Below are 27211 nucleotides of genomic sequence, written 5' to 3' on the forward strand. Positions count from 1 at the left end.
CACCAAGGCAACAAAAAAACTGTCAAATTTTTTAACAATAAAGATGATAGTACTAAACAAAACTAAACAAAAGATGTGTTTCTGTCGTCAAACAAATTATATCGTCATAGCCCTACTTTGGGATAATGTAGAGGCCTAAAAAGCTAGAAAGTATGTTGGACCAAAGCAGGTGCAACTGTAGATTTTTTACAAGACAAAGCAAAAGGGAAAGCACACTGGTTTATCGGCCCATGCCCACAGCACACAGAAGCCAAAAAAACACAGCTTAAAAGTCTCAGAGCATGACGCTACCACCATCATGTTTGACAGTTGGGATTGAATGGGTCTCTATATTTATCTGATGAAAAAGTGATATTACACCACCTGCTGACCAACTGTCAAAATGACTACAAGGACAAGTTCATTGATTGCCTAAATATGTAAGTGTAAATATGAACATTTATCTGCTGCCCAGTCGAGATGACTGAGTTACAGGGTACAGTATAAGACCCCTCCCACCTCCAAACTGTCTCTCTCTCTCTCTCTCTCTCTCTCTCTTGTCCTGTCTCACATACCACACACACTCTCTTTCTTAGTGTATTAGCACTGGCATGTGGTGGTACAAATTTTCATTAGAGTTTCTGTGCTAAATGCCCCTCTTCACCTTTCAGACATGTACACAACGCACTCCGACAGCCCAGGCAGGTAAATAAATGTACATCCAGAGGCTCATACAGATAAGCACAGACGCAGAGCGTGCACTTCCTATGTCGGGGTGAAAGCTATTTGGAGGATGTGAAAAATAAACAGTGAACGGCAGCAGCATAATAACCTGGAACCAGGAGCAGTGAGGTCATGCTATTGGCACGAATGGACACACACAACACAATGCAGAGTTTCCTTTGTGAACCTGATTGAAGAATATAGCATATGTGTGTGTGTGTGTGTGTGTGTGTGTGTGTGTGTGTGTGTGTTCCATCTTAAACTGGAAATATGGAGCAACTGAATCATAAGCACACCAAGGACACACAATCTTAGCAACATACATGCTTTAAAAACTCTCAATCTATTTTTTGCATTAATGCAGCATCTCATAAATGTACAAACACAACCTCATACCATGAAAGACCCTGGCTTTTGAACATGTTACCAATAAAAGGGGAGTTCATATACACAGGAATTGAGTAACCGCCCTTCCGTGTTGGGTAGAAAATAAGGTAAATTTATAAATACTATATTTAGCAATTTTACATATTACACATTAAATATTAATGTATGTGTAGATCTATTACAAATAAAGAAAAAAAAAACATTAAATGGAAAATACAAACAGTATTTTCTGGGAAACAGTGAATGGAAACACACTCACAAGCTCTGTTTAAGCAGTCTATGTAGTTGATGAGAGACTAATGGTAAGCTGATTACTAATCTCTTGTTTGGTTGGCTGCCAGATTGTTCTGGAGCTTCCAGGGTAGGAACACACATTTATCTTATGTCATAGAAAGAAACTGGAAATATAAAAATATACATAAATTCAACATACAAATATACAACATTTATAGTGCAACTAAAGTAACCTACAGACATGAAGACCTGAACCTTTTCCAGTTTGCCTAACTTTTGCTTTTAGCCTTTATAGCCTTGTCCATTTTCAGGCAAAGCAAAGGTTTTTTGTAAATTTAACCCCAAAAAGCATTCTCTAGAGGGCTGGGTGTATGTAAATGTTGGGAGCATAAATAGACTGTTACTATGGAAAAACAATTTATATATATATATATATATATATATATATATATATATATTTTTTTTTTTTTTTTTTTACTTTACACTAAAACAATGAGGTCAATGGCAACCCTACTTGGTAATAATAAAATTATGATATTATTATATTCATATTATTTATATACCAGGTATCTTTTATTCATTTTTAGATTTAGAAAACACAGATAATCCAACCTCATCAGAAAATAGCTTAACAAGAGTACTGGAAATGGGTATTTATCAGAATACTTTGCCATACTTAATTACATAATGACTGAAATATTTTGAATGCTCATCATATTTATAAGACTTTAGACTATGCAGACATCATAGTTTCACTCTTTATTTCCTGTCATTGCAAGGTGTACAATGACAGGGTGGAGAAATGAAGCAAAAATGGTCATTTGTGACAACCTCACCTAAATGAGTTTGACTAAGGATTGCAACCATTTGGAAATGTTACAATCAGTATGGAGAAAATATACAAAATATTAGGCAAAATTTATATTATGAACAGTGTGAAGTTTGTGATGTAACTAATATTAAAGGTTACTTTTTATTTAAAGGGGGAGTTGTCCAAAGGTAACAGGGTGGACAGGGAAATCATGGACATGTTAGAATAGCATGATATTTTTATATAAAAAATAGGTATTTAAATCAGTAAAAAGCCAACATTATTAACAGAAAACATATTAAAATATAATTATTTTAAAAAAAAGTTTTTGAGCAATGAAAAGAATTATTCAACATGGCAAAATCCCCTATATCAAAAAAACTGTATAAAATGTTCAAAGGGTATTTTAAAGTGAAGGTTAACATTCCTTTTTATTTGTAATAATGTATTTATTCAGAGTAAATATTGTTATTGTCTTGTTACACAGTGTTTGTATAAAATTTAAATAACTATGCTGTGACACAAAAGGCTCATTATATTGATATTGACCCAAATACTGACATTCGGAATGCAGGAATGTCTTTTGCTTAGTAACTAATGGTCCTAAATTAGAACTGTGCCAGAAACACACAAACACACTCCCTCACACAGGAAGCAGATCTGTTGATGTCACAGGACTGGGCAGGTCCATAAGGTACAGTCAGCTGCCTGCAAAGCAGGATTACCCAAACCCCTACTGCCCCTACTACACTCTCTCACTCTCTCCCTTTATCTGTTTCTCTTTTTTCTTTTCTCTATACTCACTCACTTTCTAACAGACTGGAAGAAAGAAATACTTTATAGAACACAGAAGAGGCAGGTAAGCACACAATTTTATTTTTTCAAGTCTTACATTAGTCTGCCAATTTATGTACTTTCCCACGCTTTGCGTAATGTGGGACGCATGTGTGTGTGTCACCTGGTAATGCTTTAATTAGCTAATCCTGTAGGGTTGATGTAACCAGCCTTCTTAAAGCTTTGGGTAAAGTAGATGAAGGCTGCAGAGTAATTCATGAATGGAAAAAAATTCCATTCTTTCTAAAAAAAAGTATTTTGTATTTCATATCTGATAAGTTAAAACTGTGTCAACGAGATTCTTTTATATTAAATTGAAAGCAGTAGTCTTCCTGATATGAAAGAGGACAAAATATTGCAATAATGGTTTTCGTGTGCTGGCACGACCATCCCTTTAATGTATAATATATATAGCTCTGGAAAAAAGACCACTTCAGTGTCTGAATCAATTTCCCTGATTTAGCTATTTATATGTATATGTTTGCGTAAAATGAACATTGTTGTTTTATTCTATAAACTACAGACAACATTTCTCCCAAATTCCAAATAAAAATATTGTCATTTAGAGCATTTATTTGCAGAGTTTAGAAATCAATATGGTGGAATAACCCTGGTTTTTAATCACAGTTTTCGTGCATATTGGCATGTTCTCCTCCACCAGTCTTACACAATGCTTTTGGATAAATTTATGCCACTCCTGGTGTAAAAATTCTAACAGTTCAGCTTGGTTTGATGGCTTGTGATAATCCATCCTTCTTTTGATTATATTCCAGAGATTTTCAATTTGATAAAATCAAAGAAACTAATTTTTAAGTGGTCTTTTTTATTTCATAAACAAAGTAATCTGGTAGTTTGGTTTAAAATAATTGCTATCTACATTGTGACAGTATTTTATAAATTAACAAAACAATAAAACAATTTTACACAGCAAATCATTTACTTATTTACATGATCTGTGCAATTACATATTCTCACCAGAGAGGTCTCTAAATCCCCTAAACGTAAAGACTGACACTTTAATAAGGAAATATACTGAAACTATACTAAAAAACAAAAAAAAATACTAATAACGAACTACAGCTTTAATCCTCACTTAAATCGTGTTTTTTTTTGTTAAAGATTTTTCATTGAAAGGAAAATATAATCTACGACTAGGCTAAATCCCTGTCTGGGAAACCGACCCCATAACTAAATGAATCCTAACAAAATATTACCCAAAATATTACATTGCATTAAATATAGGCCTATATCACTTAACCTAATGATGGCCTTAGTGTGAATAAAAAATAAATAAAATAAAACCGAACAATTTAACTTTTTTTGGTTTTACATCTCAGCAGTGTTTAGTTGAGTTTAAATGTTTTTTTAAGCTGTATTTTTTTCTATTGAGAACAAATGGACTGTAAAATATTTTATCAAAAAAGCTGAGGATAGATAGCATGCTTAGTTAAGCGCCAGGTGCGAGCTGCGCATGCTCAGAGCCGCCCGGGCGTGTGCGCGGTGTGTCCGACGGGCCGTGACTGTGCGCCGCTCCGCTGCGTTGGAAAAATAACGCCCAGCTGCGATAAACTCACCGATAATACACGCGGGGCTTCAGCAGCTGCGCGAGCGGATATGGCAAGCCAAATGGGTCAGAATTCGCCTGGGTCTGACGGCGCTTAAAGCGTGCGAAATACTTAAAAAACGCCGTCCAAAACGCCGTGCAGGGCTTACTTTTACGCCTTGGAACAAACGCGAGGCGCCGCCAGGCGTTTAAGAGCGTGTGGCGGCGCCAGGCGCTTACATAACGCCACCACGCGTTTTCATAACGCCTCCAGGCGTTCCATATGCAAAAACGGACAGAATATACATATCCCCTCCTTCTCCAAGCAGTTCAGCCCTCTGACTCTGTCAGGGAACTATATCTCCTGTTAAAATAAAAGCCCCCAAGTGCTTCAAATGTCTGCTGTGTTATTAGATGTGCTAGATTCATGTATTTCTGGCTAAACTGGGCTTTGCAAAATGTAGTCCCTGATTAAAACATAACAAAATGTAATCAAACGTACTTATTTTTTATCAACTCTTTCATTGCTGGCCTATTTAGTAATCATGTTTAATTTGTCTGATGCCGCAAGACCTGAGCCAGCCAACACACACACACACACACACACACACACTCTCTCTCGAAGGCATTGGGGATTTTAATAAAACGCGCAATACAGAGACCACCACAGCATACAGAATGAATGCATAAATGGAGAAATTAGGAAATCAACCGGACACACAAAATCCAGCAACACATTTAGCAGATCTGTGTAGAGATTCTATACGTTTTAGGGTCACTCTTAAAAAAATAAAAACTGTTCACTATGAGATCGTAATATTCCGAATCATTCAGTATTCAAGGTATTCCTTAATTAAATTGTTTTTGATCATGGTACATCCTTATATTATTTTTTGCTTTCTTACTTTTTAAATAAAAGCCCTTTTTGTATCGCTGCCGCTCAAACGGGCAGCGTGGGTCTAAAATGAGCCACATTCATTTTCTATGCTACTTCAAGTATGGCTGTGTGGTTCTATGATATATTTTAGCAACGCATTAATTCCGTCGTTCAGAATTTAATTGACGAATTTATGAATGAGTGTTTCTTTTGCACAAATCTTCATTTTCATTCTCCTTACACAGGTACACACACGGGTCAGACACAACGCACATGAATTTACCATTTCACAGCTCAGCACAGCTCCCTCAGTACTGTTTTACGATAACATCACCTTAGAAAATATTTGATGCCACTAGTGAAAGATAACTGTATATAATATTTGATTAGGATTAGGTTACCATTAGAGTGAGAATATTACCTGTCAGAAAGTTACAAGTACGTATTATTAGATGTTGACATATTCTATTTTAGTTAGCTTAATATACTGTAGTACTTTGTTAGGCCATTTACAGGGTGTGTTTATAATAATGTTCTTGGTGACAGTAACTGAAATATTTTATTAATTTAAAGAATAAACATTTTTAATAAAATACATAGTACAGTCTAATATAGGATAATGATAATAATAATAATAATAATAATAATAATAATAATAATAATAATAATAATAATATTGACATTATTTTGACATATTCTATTTTAGTTAGCATTCTGAATATTTTGTAGATTTTTTAAAAACTGCACACACACACACACACACTTTTATTATTACTATTATTATTATTAATATAATTTGATATTATTATTATTATTATTATTATTATATTGATATAATTATTATTATATTGAATTAATAAATTATTTAAACAAGCCCGGAGTGGCTAATCGGGAGGATTCCCGATGGGCCGGGGCGAGTTTGGGCCGGTTGGACGGAAAAAAATTATTTACCCTCACTTCTCTAATCTTATTCTTGCATTCATTGCCATTCAACTACGTATGCACTCTCTATTCGTCTGACAACACAGCCCCTACGTCGGGTTTAACCATCTGAGGGAATTCTCCTCTCCCAAATGTTTGAGTTGGTTGCGTCCACGAGTGGTCTTTTCTGAAGCGATCAAATTAAATGCAGCAACAGAATAGCACAAAGCGTCAGACGACTGTGATGGAGGGTAAAAAGAGGCCAGAGCCGAAAAGGCCAGATTAAAAAAAGAAAGAAGATGGAAGAAGAAGCAGCCAAATGTGCAAAATTAACAAACTTGTTTTCCAGAAGACAGACTTCAGCTGCAGCCGGTAAACAGAGATATGGAAATAATCTTGAATCGTCAGCTATTGGGCAACGTTTACAATGTCGATTTAGCGTAGTTTATTTTGTAGAGCCCAATACACATCATTAACCTCTTAACACGCCCTGGCCCGCCGACGGGCCAGAAATATGTCATAGTTAATATCTTTTTGTGTTTATGAATAATTATTTTTTTAATTGTAAAGCCTAGAATCTCTGCTTTTCAGTATCTAGCCTATTTAGCTGTATGTCCTTTCAGGAAATAAACATTTAGGGCGAAATATGCCTTGTTTATTAGAATTAAGATTTTGAATCTGGTAAAGCTTTATATTCTGTCTTTAAGCTACTGCTTTGAGGATTCACTATTTCATTTTGATCTTTTAGAATTCGTTAGATTATATTTCTTTTAGCATTTTGAGCTTAGTTTAGTTGGTTATTTTCCTATTTTACATCTATTTTTCTGTTTTTATTAAATGTTGTTATTAGCTTATTAGCTTCTAGCTTGTTAGCATACAGAACGTTTCCCTGGTCTTTTAAATGAATATTTATTTATTAATTATAATATAATATAATAGCTGTATCTAATTTTAAGCCAGACAGACACTGTGTGATTTTTTTAATCAGGTGCTGAGATCTCATTCGCATGTTTGAATGGTTTGTCCTGTAAACGCACCTGATATATGCTGACACTGTAGTCTGACTGGCAGACTGAGAGACTGAATGTCATGCAGCCCCAAAGCAATAGAATTAGCGCCAGATCCCCCCGAGCCGCGCACATATTAATCCACCTGCAGAGCTTCAAACGCGCAGATGAGCGCATCACTTTCCTCAGCTGGTCGGGCTCCAGGAAATAGTCTGTGATGTCATCTGTTTTTTAATACTATTTTAATTTTATATAAAGCTATTGCATGATAATCACCATATAGCTAAGTAACCAAGTCTTATTGTTAACGAAACTTCTCATTAACTGAAACGAATAAAAACGGTGATTAAAAGAAAAAAAACTAAAACGAACTGAAATTAGATTAAATACCCTCAGTTTCGTGTTTGTTAATTTATTTATAATTGATTTATATAAATGTGGTATATCATGATATATATCGTTATTGTGATATATATATATATATATATATATATATATATATATATATATATATATATATATATATATATATATATATATATATATAAAATATTTTCCCATATCGCCCAGCACTACTTTTAAGTCAAATTAATTACCTTTTAAATCTTTATTTGATTTAAATTGGAATTAAACGTGTTTAGGTGAAGGGTGTTCTGTTAACTTACCAACATATACTTGTACTTATATGTAATAAAAAGGCATTGTAAGATCTAGCTGCTGTTTTATTTATTCAAATTCCTGCTCCATGGAAAAAATGGGCTGGATTTGGGCACGAAACTCCCGGGCTGAAAAAAGGGCCCACTCCGGCCCTGAATTAAATGTTTTACCGTTTTTTTTTTGCGTAACCACCGCGGTAAATAAAGTGCGGGAAAAATTTAGTTTGCGCACTTAAACAAAGCGAAAATATTCTACTCTGCACGCATTATAAATATGTTTTGCATTTTTATTTAGGATTCAGGAAAAATATGATCGCTGTAGGACGCCTGCTCGTAAAAATGGGCACAATTGCTAAAGCGTGTTATTATTATTATTATTATTATTATTATTATTACTACTACTATTATTTACAAAATCCAAAAGATTTACAGATGTTTTGTTTGAATGTTCTACATAAAACGTTTATTATTGTTATTATTATTATTATTATTATTATTATTATTATTATTATTATTATCATTATCCTATATTAGACTGTACTATTTATTTTATTAAAAATGTTTATTCTTTAAATTAATAAAATATTTCAGTTACTGTCACCAAGAACATTATTATAAACACACCCTGTAGCTAAATGGCCTAACAAAGTACTACAGTATATTAAGCTAACTAAAATAGAATATGTCAACATCTAATAATAAGTACTTGTAACTTTCTGACAGGTAATATTCTCACTCTAATGGTAACCAAATCCTAATCAAATATTATATACAGTTATCTTTCACTAGTGGCATCAAATATTTTCTAAGGTGATGTTATCGTAAAACAGTACTGAGGGAGCTGTGCTGAGCTGTGAAATGGTAAATTCATGTGCGTTGTGTCTGACCCGTGTGTGTAAACCTGTGTAAGGAGAATGAAAATGAAGATTTGTGCAAAAGAAACACTCATTCATAAATTCGTCAATTAAATTCTGAACGACGGAATTAATGCGTTGCTAAAATATATCATAGAACCACACAGCCATACTTGAAGTAGCATAGAAAATGAATGTGGCTCATTTTAGACCCACGCTGCCCGTTTGAGCGGCAGCGATACAAAAAGGGCTTTTATTTAAAAAGTAAGAAAGCAAAAAATAATATAAGGATGTACCATGATCAAAAACAATTTAATTAAGGAATACCTTGAATACTGAATGATTCGGAATATTACGATCTCATAGTGAACAGTTTTTATTTTTTTAAGAGTGACCCTAAAACGTATAGAATCTCTACACAGATCTGCTAAATGTGTTGCTGGATTTTGTGTGTCCGGTTGATTTCCTAATTTCTCCATTTATGCATTCATTCTGTATGCTGTGGTGGTCTCTGTATTGCGCGTTTTATTAAAATCCCCAATGCCTTCGAGAGAGAGTGTGTGTGTGTGTGTGTGTGTGTGTTGGCTGGCTCAGGTCTTGCGGCATCAGACAAATTAAACATGATTACTAAATAGGCCAGCAATGAAAGAGTTGATAAAAAATAAGTACGTTTGATTACATTTTGTTATGTTTTAATCAGGGACTACATTTTGCAAAGCCCAGTTTAGCCAGAAATACATGAATCTAGCACATCTAATAACACAGCAGACATTTGAAGCACTTGGGGGCTTTTATTTTAACAGGAGATATAGTTCCCTGACAGAGTCAGAGGGCTGAACTGCTTGGAGAAGGAGGGGATATGTATATTCTGTCCGTTTTTGCATATGGAACGCCTGGAGGCGTTATGAAAACGCGTGGTGGCGTTATGTAAGCGCCTGGCGCCGCCACACGCTCTTAAACGCCTGGCGGCGCCTCGCGTTTGTTCCAAGGCGTAAAAGTAAGCCCTGCACGGCGTTTTGGACGGCGTTTTTTAAGTATTTCGCACGCTTTAAGCGCCGTCAGACCCAGGCGAATTCTGACCCATTTGGCTTGCCATAAGCGGACTCTACTGCTGCAGAGTTTGGCGTGGTCGAGTCCTGTGGGGGAAATGTTCACTTCTGTAAAGAGGTAACTAACCTCACACAGTCCACAGAGACTCAGAGCAAACACTACATTTCAAACTTAGCGCGGGGTTCAGACCCCAGTTTACAAAAACGTTTTAAAGGGGAGAGAGAGAGAGAGACAGATTAGTCTGATGCTCACTCCACCATACTTGTTCTGATGTAAATATGAGTACAAACACGTGACATCTAACTACATTATTCACAGCAGTGTTTTTGTCACATATAGGTTTTACAAGTATTGTAGTAGTTACTCACCTTAAGGCCAATAATGAAGTTAAAAAATGTCTAATCAAAAATTATTTCAACCAGTGTCTCTCAATCTGTGGTATGTTTCATTGGTGGTACACCATATAACCTCGGGAAATTGGCGGCATGCATAAAAATATTTAAGATTTAAAATCTCGCTATCAAGTTTTCATTCACAGTTTTCACAACATTACATTTGTTTCTCTTCAGTTTGTAACCCTGGTTCTGTATACAATTTAAAGGGAGCATATTATTCAAAACACACCTTTTTGCGAGTTTTTGTATGTCCACTTGGGTCTCTGCTGCTCCTCTAAACACTCTAGGCACATAACAAACAAACATCCATCTGTTTTTACTGTGAATCAGTTGAACGATTTCAGTGTCAGGAATCTATGAGCTGTTTGGATGGCTCCCTCATTGAAACGTCAGAATAAGAAATGTGCATAAAACCATGCTAGCACCACCTCTCACTCCTCAACCCCCTCCAGTGCTCTACCATCTAGATTAGTTGAACTATCTGCCAACATTTTGGTTATTTCGATTGAGAACTTTAGACAGTACTTAGCAGGATTACTCATCAGACTTTGTCTGTGGGAGGAATCTGTAGTTCTATAAACATTATCATCACAATAGTTTCTACATATGAATCAATTCTGAATCAGCAGACACACTCCATTGACCTGAAACAATAAGAAAACACCTACTATTCTAGCTCACAGACTGCAAAAACAGTAAAGCACAATACTGCTTGTAAAGGAGAATCAGTGGCAATATGGCATTTGTATGATAGATCTGGCCTAGTGTGTAAACTTGTGTGTGATACATATGTTCTGTAAAATTGGTATGTAAATAGGTATACTAAAAGATATTTTGATTGCGGGTGATAAATATAATCCTTCATAACTGGAAAGGTAGGGCTGCAACGATTAGTTGATATAATCGACAATGTCAATTATTTAATTTGTCGACTACAAATTTCATTGTCGAATAATTGCTCATTTGTAACAGTACCGCATTACACAAAGTGCTGAGGACAGAAGTGCAATGGGAGATGGGTTAATGGCTCCAAATGGCTCCAAAAGTGCCCAAACAGAACAGATTACACATTGACTTTTTAAATATCAGTACTTTCCACGTTTAAACGACATCTAGACATTTAAATGCCTTTAACTCTTATGTTCAGCTTTTTCTATCATTTTTAGAGATGGAGGACATGGCAGAAATTATTGATGACTAATTGAAAAATAATTATCAGATTAGTTGACTATCAAAATAATCATTAGTTTCAGCCCTAATGAAAGGCTTAGCTTGATGTACAGACTCACTGTTTCATATTATTGTAAAAAAAAAAAAACACTATAAATATTACATCAGACTTCATGCAGTAACATGCTTCATACGTTAAGTAAATAGTTTATTAAAAAAAAAATTTTTTGGCTTTTAAGTGTTTTAAAGTTATTTTAAAGGTTTAAAAATATCCTCTAGTAGATACTTGTCTCTTGACTGCAGTGGTGAACTTATAAGCAGACTCTTATCTGAAAGTGAAGGCTAATTAGTGGAGTTGGAGGGCTTAGGACTCTAGTTAGGACTAGACTTAAGTCCAGATCAGTGTGGTCCCTAGTGAAGGCTGCAGTGAAGATGCATAGCGAACATATGTTTTGTTGGAAACATGAGAATTGGGACACCATACAGGGCTTTGAATAATTCTTACTTTCTCTGGAATAAGATGTCAATAACATCTCAGTTGTAAAGGACTTGTTCTTTTTGCAGCATCAGATGATTCATGTCTGGTTCAATGCACAAGGAGAAGCGAGGAGGATATCTAATTTAACTCAGATATCTAATTCATTTTTTAGCTACAGGCTGAGAGAAAACTAAAGGTCAGTTTCAAATGCCATCCTCAGCCTTGCAGGCCTCTGTAAAGTCCACACATTGGTGACATAAATGACGTGCGGACCTGTAGGGCAAGAGTCCTCAAAGCCGCTCTGTTTAAATATGTGTCCTTGTTTTAGATTAACCAAAAGGTAGCATAATTATCTTAAAATAGCTATTTCAAATATTACACTAATAATTCTACAGTATATTGACCTAATATACAGTTTATAATATATTGTAATATTATATTATATATTATTGTATATTATATATTGTTTGTTGATGCTGCTGTTGGAATGTACACTGCTGTACACTGTAACTGCTGCAATATTTAAGGTGGAATGGAAAGTTAGAATTAGAAGCCAACTGCAGCCTTGTTTTAGGTGCTTACGCTAATTGGTCACCACTAAAATGCCACCACTTTTATCAGTTAAAATAAAGCTCTTTTTTTGTTTTGTTCATTAAAACAATGTTGCAAAAAGGCTATACACCGTTACATGATACACAATGTTCTGCTGTAAAATAATTTCATGCTGCAAACTGTTTTGTTACCTTCTGAGAGACGTGTGTGTTAATAGTGGCTACAGGAAGGTTCTGCTACAACAAAACTAAGGATTGGAACTGAATCCAGCTTTAAATGCCAATACTTAATTAATTTAAAAATGCCTTAATTGGCCCTAGGGGTGTACAATATGGACAAAAAATTAGATTTGCGATAAAGCTGTTGGATATCACAATATCCTTGTAAAAAAAGGGATAAATTAATGACATCACCCTCTCACTCTACCTCACTCTCCTTTGCTCTCTCTTGCTCTCTACCTCTTTTGCCACTCTCTTAGAATTAAGAATCAAGCGCTAGTAGTTAGCGGCTAATGCTAATGCTCCAGCTTTAGGGCAAATCTGGAAATCTAATCTCACTGTAAATAAATGGAAGCACTTTATTCACCCAAATAAACAATTGTCAGAAATCTGTGTAGATTAACATCCATCGCTATTTTGACTTGTCAGTTTTTTTTTTTTTATTACAGTTTTGTTTTCTTAGAATAGCTTAACTTTACTGGTTTACAGACATGCTGAATTAGAAGGAAAACATGGCGACACCCCTGTTCCTTACTAGTGTCGCATAAGGTGCTTTATAATCTGGTGCGCCATATGAATGAAAATAGACCAGAAAATAGACATTCATTCAGTTCGCCTTATAGTGCAAAAAAATACGGTAACTGTATCGATGTCCAAATAATTTGTTACTTAAAGAGAAACAGCATATTGTTGTGTGCATTTATTCCAGTTCTTCATATTGAATGGTACACACTGAAACTATCTAGTGCTACTTCTACCCCCCAGTATACAGGTATACAGTCAGTTGCATTGAAGTAAGGTTTTAAGGGAATAACTAAAAGGAAAAAGAGTTGTATTTTCATTTAGTTTTTTTTTCTGTTGCTAAATGTAATTGTAGCAGTTTCAACAGTTTCCAGTTTCAAGATGACATTTGCTTCAATTTGTTGTTTAATTACATTTATTAAAAAAAATCAATAAATGATAAACAGATGAAAAAAACAAACAGAAAAAAAGAAATCAGGGCTCTACACTTCTAAATGAGTCCATGTTGGTAGTTATTACTCAGCTCAGGGCTCTGGTTTATTAACAGGACATACAGTCACAGTGAGTCAGACTGCAGGGGAGGACCGGGACCAGGACCAGCTCAGCACCTCTGGCATTCTCATTCCCAGTCATCTTTAGCAGGTCAGTATAATCATTTCTGATGATCTGGAGATTTGAATACACAGTAAATAACAGATGCTTAACTTTTTCTCTAATAGGACACAAACGCAGGAAATTCCTGACCAGTCTCTCTCTGACACGGACTCAGTCTGACACACACATGGAGCAGGAGGAGCTGACTGAGAGAGAGCTGACCCTGACGGTGCAGCTTCCCAAAGGACAGGAGGGAGCAGTTGTGGTGCACGGCAGGTGAGGGAGATGGATGTGTGGGGAGAATGTGTTAATGAATCAGTAACCTGAATGGAATGCACAGACTGTGATAAAGGGTGTATTTGATATGTGTGTGTGTGTTTCTGCAGTAAACCAGTGATGGACCTGCTGGTCGCTCTGTGTGCTCAATACCACCTGAACCCTTCAGACCACATCATTGAGCTGATTTCCACCAATCAGAACCAGATCAAGTTTAAACCCAGTTCTCTGATTGGCTCCTTGGAAGCTGAGCGGGTTATACTGAAACCTAAAGGAGGTGATGACAGTCACAGGAGGGGATCGAATATTCCTGTGGTGAGCCTTGACAAATTGAGCCAATCACATTTTTTCGCATATGGTCTGCACCATACTGTATATCGTTTTAGCATTATCACCACAATGTGTGTATGTGCAGTAGTCACATCACAGGACGTGCAACGTTATGTAAGGCTAATTCAATCATATATGTTACACCACAACCCACTGTTTTTATTCTGTGTGTCATATCTATCATTATATATTTTGACTAGGCCTGTCAAATTAGCGCATTGATATCAATTAATTATTCACAGAAAATATAACATTACTGTAAAAATGAACGGCAATTAATCAGTCTGCTCGGTCCCATTTGGCCCATGCTAGTGTTCTGATCTTCTGGAGACCAGAGTAACATAGGCACATGATACACATCATATCAAACAGCAGAACTTGCAGAGATCTAACCATCACCGCATCATTCTGCTATCAAAAATCAGCAATTAATTATTCTCGAAAAACAGTTCGCATCAGGGCCTAAACACTTCAATTCTCCTGCTGAATTCGGCTGTTCTGAGGTCAGTGAACTATCCACATATCACATCAAACCTCTAAACCTACTAATCTAAACACCACAGTGAACCCCATTTGTTATTAAACATCAGCCAGTAACTCTGCTCGGAAAACAGTTAGTATAGCCAGTTAGCTAATAGCTATTATGGCAAATCTCCCATTTCGGGTGTTTATATTAAAAGTCCCCAGGCCAGGTGCATTAATGAAATATATATGCTAAAAATAATAACATCCAGTTTGCCCAGTTTATTTTTTTATTTGAACTTTTTTATTTCTGTTGGACTGTACTAAGTAAACTGTTGATTAATGTGAAGTGCTTTAAGTGTGGTTAGTGGCTAATGCTGCTCCAGCAGTGCTAGCCTGCAGCAGGCTACAGGATGATGATAATAGGGTTGCCACCTGTCCTGTAAAATACAGAGTGCTCCTTATTTTGCTATTAAATATTGCAACCCATATTGTACCAATATGCAAACAGATTTGGTCCTTTTCCATAAATGTCCATATATATAATATATATGTATATTTTTGTAACTATTTATTTATTTGATAGGAGTCTCTTAAATATTTGAAAGGTGGCAACCCTAGATGATGAAACTCACCTTCTAACAGCGAAAGAGCTAGAGATTTGTGTGGTTAGCGACTAATGCTAACTTTGCTACAGCAGTGGTAGCCAGAGTTAGCACCAGGCTACATGCTGATAATACTCTGAATGGCGAAAGAGCTAGAGCTTAGTGCGGTTAGCGGCTAATGCTAATACTGCTCCACTCTCGGTGCTGGAGAGATAAACTGAAGCTCCTGTATAATGCTGCACTTCAGTGGAGTGGCTTTACTGCTCCTTACAACATGGTAAAATTCTTATATAAGGCGCACCGGATTATAAGTTACACTGATGATTATTGGTTAAATTAAAGGATTTTAAGTGTGAGTGCAAAAAATGCAGTACTACATTTGTATTTTTCCTATACAGTATATAGCTCTAAATCAGAGGTGTTTTCAGACGTTTCTGATTTTTTTTATCTCTTTAAATCTCACCATTTAAAACTTCGACTTCCCAGCCCACAGTGCGCCTGATGATAAACTACAGGAAGTCCCACAAGGCTGTGGTGCGAGTCAATCCCAGGGTCCCGCTGGCTGAGATACTGCCTGCAGTGTGTGAAAAGTGTGAATTCGACCTAGACACCACAGTCTTATTGAGAGACAGTCAGGCAGAAGACCCGCTCGACCTTACCAAAACACTCAACGACTACGGCATCAGAGATCTGTATGCCAAAGACATGAAAGGTACTTATTCTACAGTACAGACAAAGACACAGTACTGTGCACAGATTACTGGTGAATTCCAGAGTGGCGGGAATTCTTTTCAGGCTTGGCTTTGTCAGTGCTGTCAACAGTTAATTGTTTTGCTTCCATCTCAATTGTTTGCACCTAATGGCCTTTCCATCCTGTTGCAGTTGTTTCGAATGCGCCAAGGGACCCATCAACACCCACCCATAATGGTACTCATTCACCCTCTGCCCATATATGTACATTTTTACAACACTGTCTACTTTAGAAGCACTTTGTAGTTCTATATTTAGAGTTCTTCTATTTCTTCTGTTTTATCCTGTTCTGCAATGGTTAGGACCGTACTAGACCACCACAGAGCAGGTAGTGTGTATATGTTAGCGTGTGGTGCTGGTATAAGTGAATCAGACACAGCAGTGCTGCTGGAGTCTTTAAACACCTCAGTATCACTGCTGGACAGAGTATAGTCCACCAAGAGTGAACTGTGTCTCTGACTGTACATCTACAATGTGGATCAGCTAGGTTGGACTGTCTAATAAAGTGTTTAAAAACTCCAGCCGCACTGCTGTGTCTGATCCACTCGTACAAACACAAAACACACTAACACCTCATACACCACCATGTCAGTGTCACTGCAGTGCTGAGAATGACCCACCACCTAAATTAAAGCTGCTCTGTGGAGTTCTGAGCATTGAAGAACAGGGTAAAAGGAGGATAATACAGTATCCTATATGATCAGAGGATCTGTATTAATGATTAAAGTATATGGTTTTATACAATAATATGCAGATTGCACTGTACAATAAATTGTCATTTAATTTCAGTACTAGAGTTAGCTGTTGTTCATTATTTCAGGTTGCGAGGAGGAAAAGTTGGTGATGATTGAGAAACGGCAGCATGAGAAAGAGAACAAAGGATTCCTCAGTTTATTCAGAAGAAGCAAGAAAACAGCTGAAGAGGTCTGTCAATCTGCCTTTCTGTCTGGAACAGTTAATGTGTTCCTGTCAAACTGTGAGGCTCTGCTTTAAATAAGAGGTTCATTATAAAGGAAAGTTCACTGTTAAACTCACTTACTGTGCCAGTCACTTTATTACTTAACTCTGCTTTAATTATCAGCCATATTTTTTTTTCTCTGAGACTATATTATATATGATTATTTAAAATAATTTAATCTTTTATAACTTGTTTTACAACAAGAACTATAACTATTAAAATTTTACTCCCTTTTTCTAGGTTATCTTTAATAGATCAGTTAATAGATGAGTTCCTTTTCTGTACATCTGTATTTTTTGCACTATAAGGCGCACCGTATTACAAGGTTCTATCAATTAATTAACTGGATTATAAGGTGCGTTTTAAGAGACACTATAAGGAACTTCTAATTCAGCATGTCTCACCGCTGGGTGGTGGTGGGGGGGTAGCTAACAAAGTTAAGTAAAGCTAGACTTAGTAAACAAAACTAATAAAAAATACTTTCTTTTAAAGTCAAACGAGCACTGGATGTTAATACACACATTTCTCCTAAAAACTGTATATTTGGGTAAGTAAAGCTTTAGATAATTTACGGTAAGTTAGATTCCCGAATTTCTCCAGCACTAAGCTGGAGCATTAGCATTAGTGGCTAACCGCTCCAGCAGTGCTAACTGAGTTTAGGAGCAGGCTACAGGCCGAAAATACTCACCTCTGAACAGGAAAATAACGAGTGCAGTTAGCAGGTAATGCTAATGCTACTCCGGCAGTGCTAGCCAGGGTTAGCAGCAGGCTACAGGCTGATAATAGTCACCTCTGAATGAGCAAATAGCGGTTAGCAGCTAATGCTACTCCAGCCCCGATGCTGGAGAATCAAACTGAAACTCCTGAATAACACTGCAATTAAAGGATTGTAAGTGCGCCTTATAGTGCGAAAAAACTCCCTCTCATTGTCTATGGTAGAGAAATGGACTCACCTGCTCATTTTTCTTTCTATTTATTCTTTATCTCTCACTGTTCTCACTCTTTAGTAAGATTTAAATCACTGGACACATATATAACTATATCAGATGGTCAAACTGTAAATGTAACCTCATTATACCATACTTGTACTGAAACATCCAAACTCAAATCAAACCATGCAAATCAAACCATGACCATTGTGTATCTTTACATCAGTAATTAGCTTTGTTTGTTGTTTCCTTTCATGCTCCAACTAATTGCTTGTTTCCATTGCTTTAACCAATAGGGTGGATCCAACCCCAGCAGTGCCCCCACCTCTCCTGCATGGAAAAAACAGCATGTGGTTAGTATGAGCTGTCTCAAGGCCAGCTCACCCACACCCATGCCAACCGCCGATATGCCCAAGAAGAGACGGGCACCGCAGCCTCCCAGCATGATGGGGTCCCAGAGCTTCCCCTGCGGACTGAACTCCAGCCAGTCCATCACTCTGCCAGCTGATGCAGCTGGTGGTAATCAGGTGTGTGTAAATGGGCAGAAAGTGATGGATGCCTGAGCATGAGAGAAGGCTGAGGGGGACCAGACATTATGGAGTGCAGAGTTAGGGCTGGGCTGAATGAGCTTTCACTGACTATCAGTGCTCGTTATTTAAAAATATAAAAAAACAATATATAAAAAAAATAAAATAATAATTCTTGCATGTGATGGTGCAAATGAATTGATATGAGTTATATACATACAGTTTTACATACTTACTGAGCATTTTTCTTATGCAGTATGTCAAAGCATTCCCAGACATGAGATTCCTTTGCCATTTTTACTCTTATAACTTTAATGGCTAATTGGAAAAGTCAGATTAGTCTATTGTTCTGTGAATAAAAGTAATTTGAATGCTTGTAATAAGCTGTTATGAATCTTTTGTTCAAAATTTCAGTTAATCGCCACAATAGCTTACTAAGTGACATGTGAGTTTCTTAGCAATTACTGGATAATTAGGTACTAAATACTTTATAGTAACAAAGTAACCTGTGAGTTTCATAGCAAATAATGGATAATTAGGCTCTAAATAATTTATAGTAACAAAATGACCTGTAAGTTTTATAGTGATTACTGGATAATTAATTACTAAATACTTTATGACATTACTCTAGAAGTGATGTGGTATAAGAGCATAATCTACCCACCCAGAGAGTGCAAGGCCAATTGTGCTCTCTCTGGGCTCCGGCTGCTGATGGCAGGTTGCATGACAGGGATTCGAACCAGCAATCTCTTGATCATAGTGGCAGTGCCTTAGTCCGCTGGACCAAGTCCACCTTATTATACATTTTTATTTCAAAACTACTAATTAATACTTGTTTCCATCTCATCTTGGTTGACATTCTGTTGTTTCTTGTTTTTTGCTTTTTTTTTTTATAAAAAATGAGATTTTTTATCTATATTTTCATGTGTGAGGTTTTTTTAACATCTCTTTTGCACATCCCAATTATAATTTGTGCTTTTTTTATTATTTTAAATGAGATGTTTGTTCAAAACAAAAACTTTAAAAAAGAGAATAAATACAGAAAGCAAAGAAATATTTAATAAATGTTATATTATTTATTATATTCATGCAATCCATAATATCATTATTTTTACAAATATGATCATTTTATTCATTATGGATTTACATGTTTGTTGTTTTTTCAGGGTGTGCTTACTCGCGTCTCTTCGACTGAATCATCCCTTAAGAGAACCAAGCGAAGAGCACCGCCCCCTCCGTGCACTAGCCCCTCTATACCAGACTCATGTGATAGTGACAAAGGTATGAGCCCTATATGAGCTTAATACCTTAATAAGGTATGAGCTTATCACACAGTTTCCGGTTTTATGTTGGTCATGCTGTGGTAAACTACCCAACAGTTAGCTTTAGAATAGCTTTAATATGTTATTAGTATCTGAATTTTATCCTGATAAGAATTTACCCTCATGCATTTACACTTTGATTAATACATTTGAAAGGTGCATTAGCTTTTGTCTCTAGTAATAAGTGCATTTATTTAAATACACTAAATTTTGATTTGTCAGGTTTATTGATTTCAGTAAGCATCAGCTTGCTCTTCTGATTTTTGTTTAGATGCCATCCTACCAGGAGGGGGTGCTTAGGAGACGGTGTGGCTCCCTCTCCTTCCTCTTCTCCTCTTTCGCTGCTCCTCTCTCGCTCTTCTGCTCACTGGTGATGGGCTGACCCTTCTTCTCCTCTTCTCGTCTCATCTTTGTCAGCCTTGTGTCACCTGTCGCACACAAAAAGCAGTAAACCAGCTGTTCTGGGATTGTCTGTGTTTTTAAGACCTCTGGCTCTGTGTTTTGTTGCTAAAAGGTGTTGTGAATGTATTTTTCTCTACTTTACTCTCTTAATGATTATTTTAATGATTTTATTGTTTAATCTGATGTTTGTTGTAATGAACTACAACAACCTACAAACCTGAAAAAAATATTTAAAAATTTTAAATATTTTAATTATTATCCAGTTTTAACACCATTTTAATTTAGGGCTCTGTACTCTCAATTACCCTCAGTTACCCTCTTTATACTGACTTGCTAAATGTCATAGGACAGGAACTTGTATTGTGTCCCATGACTTTTGCCATGTCTTATTGACGGTAAAGAACACTGCACTGAATATCTGTGTTTGTGGTCTCCAGCATTAAATATGGATGTTATTTCTGCTTTGCTTCAGTTGTTTGTCTGTTTGCATGGACAATTTTAGACAGACACCACCAGGCACCATCATTACCATCATTACCACTCACTGTGCTGTCCACTTTTGGTGGTAATAATAGCCTTTATTAAGGTTTTCCTGGGACACAGGTGACGCTGTGGATAAAGGAAAGTTAATTGTCTGCACAATTTTAGAAATAGACTGTCTCATCCATCTGTTCCCACTATCAGGTCTTAGTTTAACTCCCATAATTCATATCACCTTGCCATAAGCATTCTGGGCAGTGTTCAACCTTGCTTAAAAGTTAACACTTCACAACATAAAGTGCATGCAGGTGTGGACAATCCTAAGCTGTTTCCTGTAGTAGTGATTTATGATCCATTTCCATACTGCTGTCCTATGACTTTTGGCATGCCAGTGTAAAACGTGTGCCTTATTTTAACGATCACTTTTGCTTTCAAATAATTTTAACAGATCTGAATAAGCTGTAACATGCTTCTGTTCAGTAAAAGACAGATATTGTGCTATTATATTGAATATTTATAGTTGTTTTACTAATCTAGTCACAGTTACATCCTTTTTACATCGACCATTTTATACATTGTTTTAAGTTGTAAGTTGTTTAGGGGCCTCAGGCTTTATTTGTATTTATTTGTTTTCTGCTTTGTTTTTTTTGTCAGTTATGCTTTAAGCTACTGTATCTGCCGTGATGCTTTTTGTGCCAAATTGAGACCATGTTTATCTTCAACACCAACAGCAGATTGTAATAAAAATGCTTAGAACTAAGAGTTGTAAAGCTTGTTATTGGATGTTGGTTCATGAACTTGCCAACCTTGCTGAAAAACATTGCCTGGGCAGCACTGAAGCTGGTAAGGCTCTTTGGTTAAGCTATTTAGGTTTGGAGTTTCATGGTTTAGCTGTTCTGCAAGCAAGATCAACCTGACCTAGCTTGACAACCAGTATGATGTGTAACCAGTAAGCTTGCCCTGGCTGGTTGACCAGTATGAACAAGCCAGTCAAACAGCAAGACCCAGCTAATTGACCACCATGACTAAATTGATAGACCAGCCAGATCAAGTTGGCCAACCAACATAACAGAGTTGGATGACCAGCAAGACCAGACCGATTGACCAGCACAACCATGATAGTTGACCTAGAAGACTAAACTGGTCTACTAACCCAACTGGTAATAGCTAACTGGTCAGATGACCAACCACTCAATTAAACAGAGTGACCATGGTTGTGAATCTGCAAGTTCAGGCCATTCACCACGCATGACCGGCATGACCTAGCTGGTAAAGACCATGACCAGGTGTGACCAAAATCGAATACAGCATACATTATGCTGATTTAAGAGCTGCTTAACTTTCAAGCTTACCAGTGTACTTGACTAACAAAACAAGCTACCAGCAAAACCTGGTCCTAAACTGGATTTTTCAGCAGGGAGATCTCTTAAATAAATGAAAATAATAAAGAAAATGGATCATATGGAGATGGTGTCTTCACCTTTTTCTTTCTCAGAGAGATCCAATGTAGGAGCATATCATGACCTCACCTCTTTAGAGGAAGCTCCAGAAGAGGAGGATGTACAATCACATCTGTGTGACAGCTATTCCAACCAATCCAGTGATTTTACTGGCAGTTTGCCCACTCAGTCACCCTCTCTAATGACCGAGATCCTCTCTGAATTCATGGATTTAACGAAGGCAGAGAAACAGGATGATCTACTAATTTCCAGGTATAGTAATTATAACAGATATTAGTAGTTTATCCCAAATGGAGCATAACGAAACAAAGCAAAATGCAGTAAAAAAAAAAAAAAAACATTTTGTGTTAGCTGTGGTGCTTTCTGCTTAGAAAAAGCCAAGAAAATGAAGGAATATTGATGAAACCTTGGCTGAAAATAGTCAACAGCTTGAGGCGAATACACATTTACAGTGTTTTCTTTCTTTTTCTTTTAACATTGTAAATTTATTATTGAAGAAAAGATAAGAAGCTATACAGGAATGTATTCAGATGTATTTTGTAATCAAAAAGTGTTAAACAAAGCAGAGTGTTTAATACTTATAAGTATTTTTCACATTTTAAGGTGCACTGGAGCATTATGCAACTCTATTAAGGCACAGGGGTTCTGCCATGCTTTCCTTCTAATTCATGTTAAATTCAAACAAGCACTGGATGTTAATCGACAAAGATTTGTCGGGGGGGAGGGGGGGTGCAGCAGCATTACCATTATCAGCTAACCTTTTGCGCTAGCAGCACTTAGTGGCTAATACTGCCAGAGCACTACACTAAGGAACCGTAAGTGTTTGGGTAATCCAATGTGATATTAGCTGGGCGTTCGTCGATAATTCTTGCCTCTGTACAGCAAAAGAGCTAGCCGTTTGCGCAGTTTGTGGCTAAAGTTAATACTGCTCCAGCAGTGCTAGCCACAGTTAGCAGCAGGCTACAGACCGATAATACTCACCTCGGACCATAAAAAGTGCAAGCGGATAGCGGCTAATGCTAATGCTGCTCCAGCCCCAGTGCTGGAGAACTAACTGAGACTCCTGTATAACGCTGCACTTTAGATGAGTGGCTTTACTGCTCCTTATAACCTGACTGGTAAAATTCATACATAAGACACACTGACGATTTTTGGGAAAATGAAAGGATTTTAGTGCGTTATATTGTGTGAAACATATGGCAGCCACGTTTAGCTTTGATGACAGATTTGCAAATTCTTGCACATAGCTATAGTAGCTATATGTGTATTGGGGCTTTAGGAGAAGATCAGAGAAGTAAGGCTTGGATTATAGACTCCAAACACTATTTGATAATTTGATCATCTAACGACGTCATCAATCACCATCACCCTGAAATCAGATTACTTTTTGTGATTGTCGGGAAGATTGTCGGCCTCAAAATATGTCTGGTTATCCTGTAGTGTGGTCTGGGCATTTCCATTTTTCAGTGTAGAGAAGGACTGATAACAGATCAGGCCTCAGTCAATAACAGTAAATTAAGAAAGTTTACCTCCATGGCAGTTGCACCCTATAAACTTGTTTGAAACAGAAGACTGAGGAAATTGAGCAGCCACCTTCCTGGACTGGCTGGGCTGGTGTGTTATTCTCCCGCTGACTTGTTGTGCTCTTTCTATTTCTTTCCTCATTTTAGCACTGCCACGTATTTTCCTCCAGCAGAGGACAGTTCTCTGAGGTCTCCAGCCAGTGATCTGGATTCTAGTTCCATAGCACCACCTGGCTGCCAGCTATGGAGGAACTGCTCCCAGAGAGAAGGCCTCACCACCTTCACTGTGGTGCCCCGCAGAAGGCAGACGAGCCCAAAGCATTATGAGGTGCTCATCACTCTGGAAGCATCTCAGGCTAATGAAAAGATGGAGATTCCTGAGTGTATTACCAAAGATGATGAGACTCTGGAGTGGAAAAATACAGAGATGGAGAATTTAGTGTCAAAAGAGTTGAATGAAAATGAGACAAACACTCAAGAAAAAGGCAACAGTGAGGACCTAGAGGGTAGTGATGCTCAGCTGGGTATTCTAGAGTCCATAATAAAGGAATTTGACAATGTAAATCTGGACACAGACGTGGAAAAGCATCTTACAGAACAGATTGAAGACCCAATCCTAGTGGATGAAGAAGAGAAGGACTGGGTGGAAAAGTATAAAGAGAGGAGAAGGAAATTTCAAGGAAATGACAAGAAACCAGTCAATTTAGACAAATGGATGAAGGACTTTGAAGAAAAGTTAGGTTACACAGTTGAGGATGAGCCAAAGGAGGTGGACAATGGGTTTTCACCACCGCCACCACCAGCATGTTCTGTTTACTGGGAACAGGACATGAGTCTGAGAGGTATTGAAGATGGAACCGAGGGATTCAAGGCAGACAGAGAGGTAGAAGACAAAGATTCAAGCCTAGATGAAGATGAACCCTACCATGAGCCCATGGCCTACAAAGTCCTGGACCCATACCAGGATTTAAACCATTTCTCTAACCTCCATTCTTCTAAAGCCAGTCTTAACTTTGGTGCACCAGAAGTTCCACTTAGTCTTGAGTCACCAGACCATGTCCAATCTTCTTACAAGATTGATTCCTCCAACACTTTCCAACCTAATCCTGTGCTCTCCACTGTAGATTGTCCTCATAACCACCAAAACCACAGCACTGCTGACCCTCCTTCTCCAGCTCCAGTGTCTCTCTTTGCCTTGGCTGTTGCAAGGAGAGCTCAAACTCTCCAGAAATGGGGAGTGTCCTCTCAAGCGTCCTGCTCCCAGACCCAGCTAACTGGAGGGTTGTTCCCTCAAAGGTCCAGCCACTGTGTTCCACCTGCTCAAGCTGTGAGAGGACAGGTCTTTGTCTCCCCATTGACATATATTGTAAGTAATAGGTCTTGGTCAAGACCATTCTCACCACTGTAGGGGCACTGGCATGGTGGTGGTGTGTTAGTTTGTTTTGTGCTGGTACTGGAGGGGATCAGATACATCAGTGCTGCTGGAGTTCTTAAACACTGTGTCACTCACTCTCCACTGCCCTATCAGACACTCATACCTACAGAAGCTCATATATAGCTGCACAGTTAGTGTTGGTCATTCTCTAGTCCTTTATCAGTGGTCACAGGAAGCTGCTCACAGGATGTTGTTGGCTGAGTATTTCTGTTTAGTGGATTATTCTTAGTCCAGCAGTGACATTAAGGTGTTTAAAAACTCCAGCAGCACTGCTGTGTCTGATCCACTTGCACTAATATAACACACACTCACTCACTCACTCACTCACTCACTCACTCACTCACTCACTCACTCACTCACACACACACACACACACACACACACACACACACACACACACACACACACACACACACACACACACACACACACAAAAACACCAATACCATGCCAGTCACTGCTGTGCTGTGTTGGTTTTCCAATATCACAAGTACCTTTTAAATGTAGCATAATAAAGCATAGTAAAAACTTCTTGGTTATTTATGTCACAACTAAAAACACATTTAATGTGAACGGCTGGTCACTCCATCTGAAGTATATAAGCCTGCCTACTGAGAGTAAAGTGATAAATGCTGTTGTTTGGACCATTATTAGAAAGTTATTAGAGTGGTAATGTGTGCAGTTCCATTTGCCCCTTCATTGTTTAACAGAGGGAATTCAGGTAGAGAAATGTACAGTTAATCCATAACAGTTTTTCAGCCATATATGTACTGTTTAAATGTTCACGTTTGAGGTAAGACTGTGTGTGTGTGTGTGTTCAGAGTGTAAGTGTATTGACATCTGACAGTCAGTAGAGTGTCTGTTTGTGTCACATTTGTCCTGTATAGTTTATGGAAGTGGTTGGTTCCTTCCTCTAAGCACTTAAGTGTGTTTATGAGAAAGGAATGACCTGTGTGTCCACCTTTGATGCAGTTCATATCCTGTATACGTCAACTAAGAGGCAGTATCCTGAAGTGTGTGTGAATGTATGTGTGTGTGTTACACTACAGCATGACTGCTCGTGTTTTGGGCTGCTGTGGTGTGACATCAGTTCAGTTTTCATTTAGCATTTAGCTTAGAAGTAGCATTATTCTTATTCCAACTCTTAAACGATCTTGTAACTCAGAGGATCCACTGTTGTTCAGAAGTAAAACGTGCACAGAATAAATCATACAGGGTTCTGAACCTATTTACCACAGAATGTGTTAGAGGAGAGGTTTTGAAAAGCCCATTTATTCTGCCCCTTAAGAAATTCACCTCAAACCAGGAACCCCAAATATGGGCATATGAAGACTACAGAATGACACACGATTGCAGTGGTCTATATCACATCTGTGTTACGAATTTAAGCTTTAAAAATGTTAAATATACGTGTAATATCAGCCAGTGTAATATCTTTCTGAGAGCTTGCATCTGGTTCTTTTTCCTCCACAGTAAACAATACTCATTTTAATTCTCAGGAATTAGGAATTTCACCATTAATTAATTATGCATTAAATAATGTGTGCACACTACAAATGTAATTATGCTGATTATTTGTAATATTGGTGAAATGTTTAATTGGTGTGATTTTGTGTTCCCAGGCTGAAAATGGTGTGCGTGGCTGACCTACTGGAAAGAATATAAAGAACCCACTTTTGATGAAGCATCTTACTGTTATGTTGATGAGAAACCTCCTTAGGTCACTGCTTGTTTTTTGTTTGAATGATGGTGTGAATTTATTTTGATTATTAATATTTTTGCTGCCATTTGTTTTCATTTACTTACATTCTGAATGTAAGATTTTTTTTTTTTGTTTGAGTTTTAGCACCTCTCTTTTGGTAATTACAAGAATTCATGAAGTGCAGTGACTAAAGTTTCTTTTAGTAATTGAATATTATAGTTTTGTTTTCTGTGCATAAATAAATG

The 27211-nt window shown here is 37.2% G+C and overlaps 1 protein-coding gene across 2 annotated transcripts; it reads left to right on the plus strand.

The window, feature by feature from the left end:
* The first annotated feature begins 2840 nt into the window (after nt 1–2840).
* Nucleotides 2841–27211, plus strand: cobll1a (cordon-bleu WH2 repeat protein-like 1a). 2 transcript variants are annotated; one of them, XM_049479681.1, is made up of 12 exons: nt 2841–2993; nt 13759–13853; nt 13931–14081; nt 14192–14396; nt 15965–16190; nt 16361–16405; nt 17049–17152; nt 18412–18642; nt 19809–19923; nt 22342–22558; nt 23977–25195; nt 26887–27211. In XM_049479681.1, exons 3-12 carry the CDS (start codon nt 13993–13995, stop codon nt 26908–26910), a joined length of 2475 nt encoding a protein of 824 aa, XP_049335638.1. In that variant the 5' UTR covers nt 2841–2993; nt 13759–13853; nt 13931–13992; the 3' UTR covers nt 26911–27211. The 2 variants fall into 2 exon arrangements, with proteins under 2 accessions (XP_049335638.1, XP_007248911.3); XM_007248849.4 differs by lacking the exon at nt 2841–2993 and adding an exon at nt 9930–9993 and having other exon boundaries at nt 26887–27210.

Source organism: Astyanax mexicanus, chromosome 5 (genome assembly GCF_023375975.1).
Source record: "Astyanax mexicanus isolate ESR-SI-001 chromosome 5, AstMex3_surface, whole genome shotgun sequence".
NCBI classification, from domain to species: domain Eukaryota; kingdom Metazoa; phylum Chordata; class Actinopteri; order Characiformes; family Acestrorhamphidae; genus Astyanax; species Astyanax mexicanus.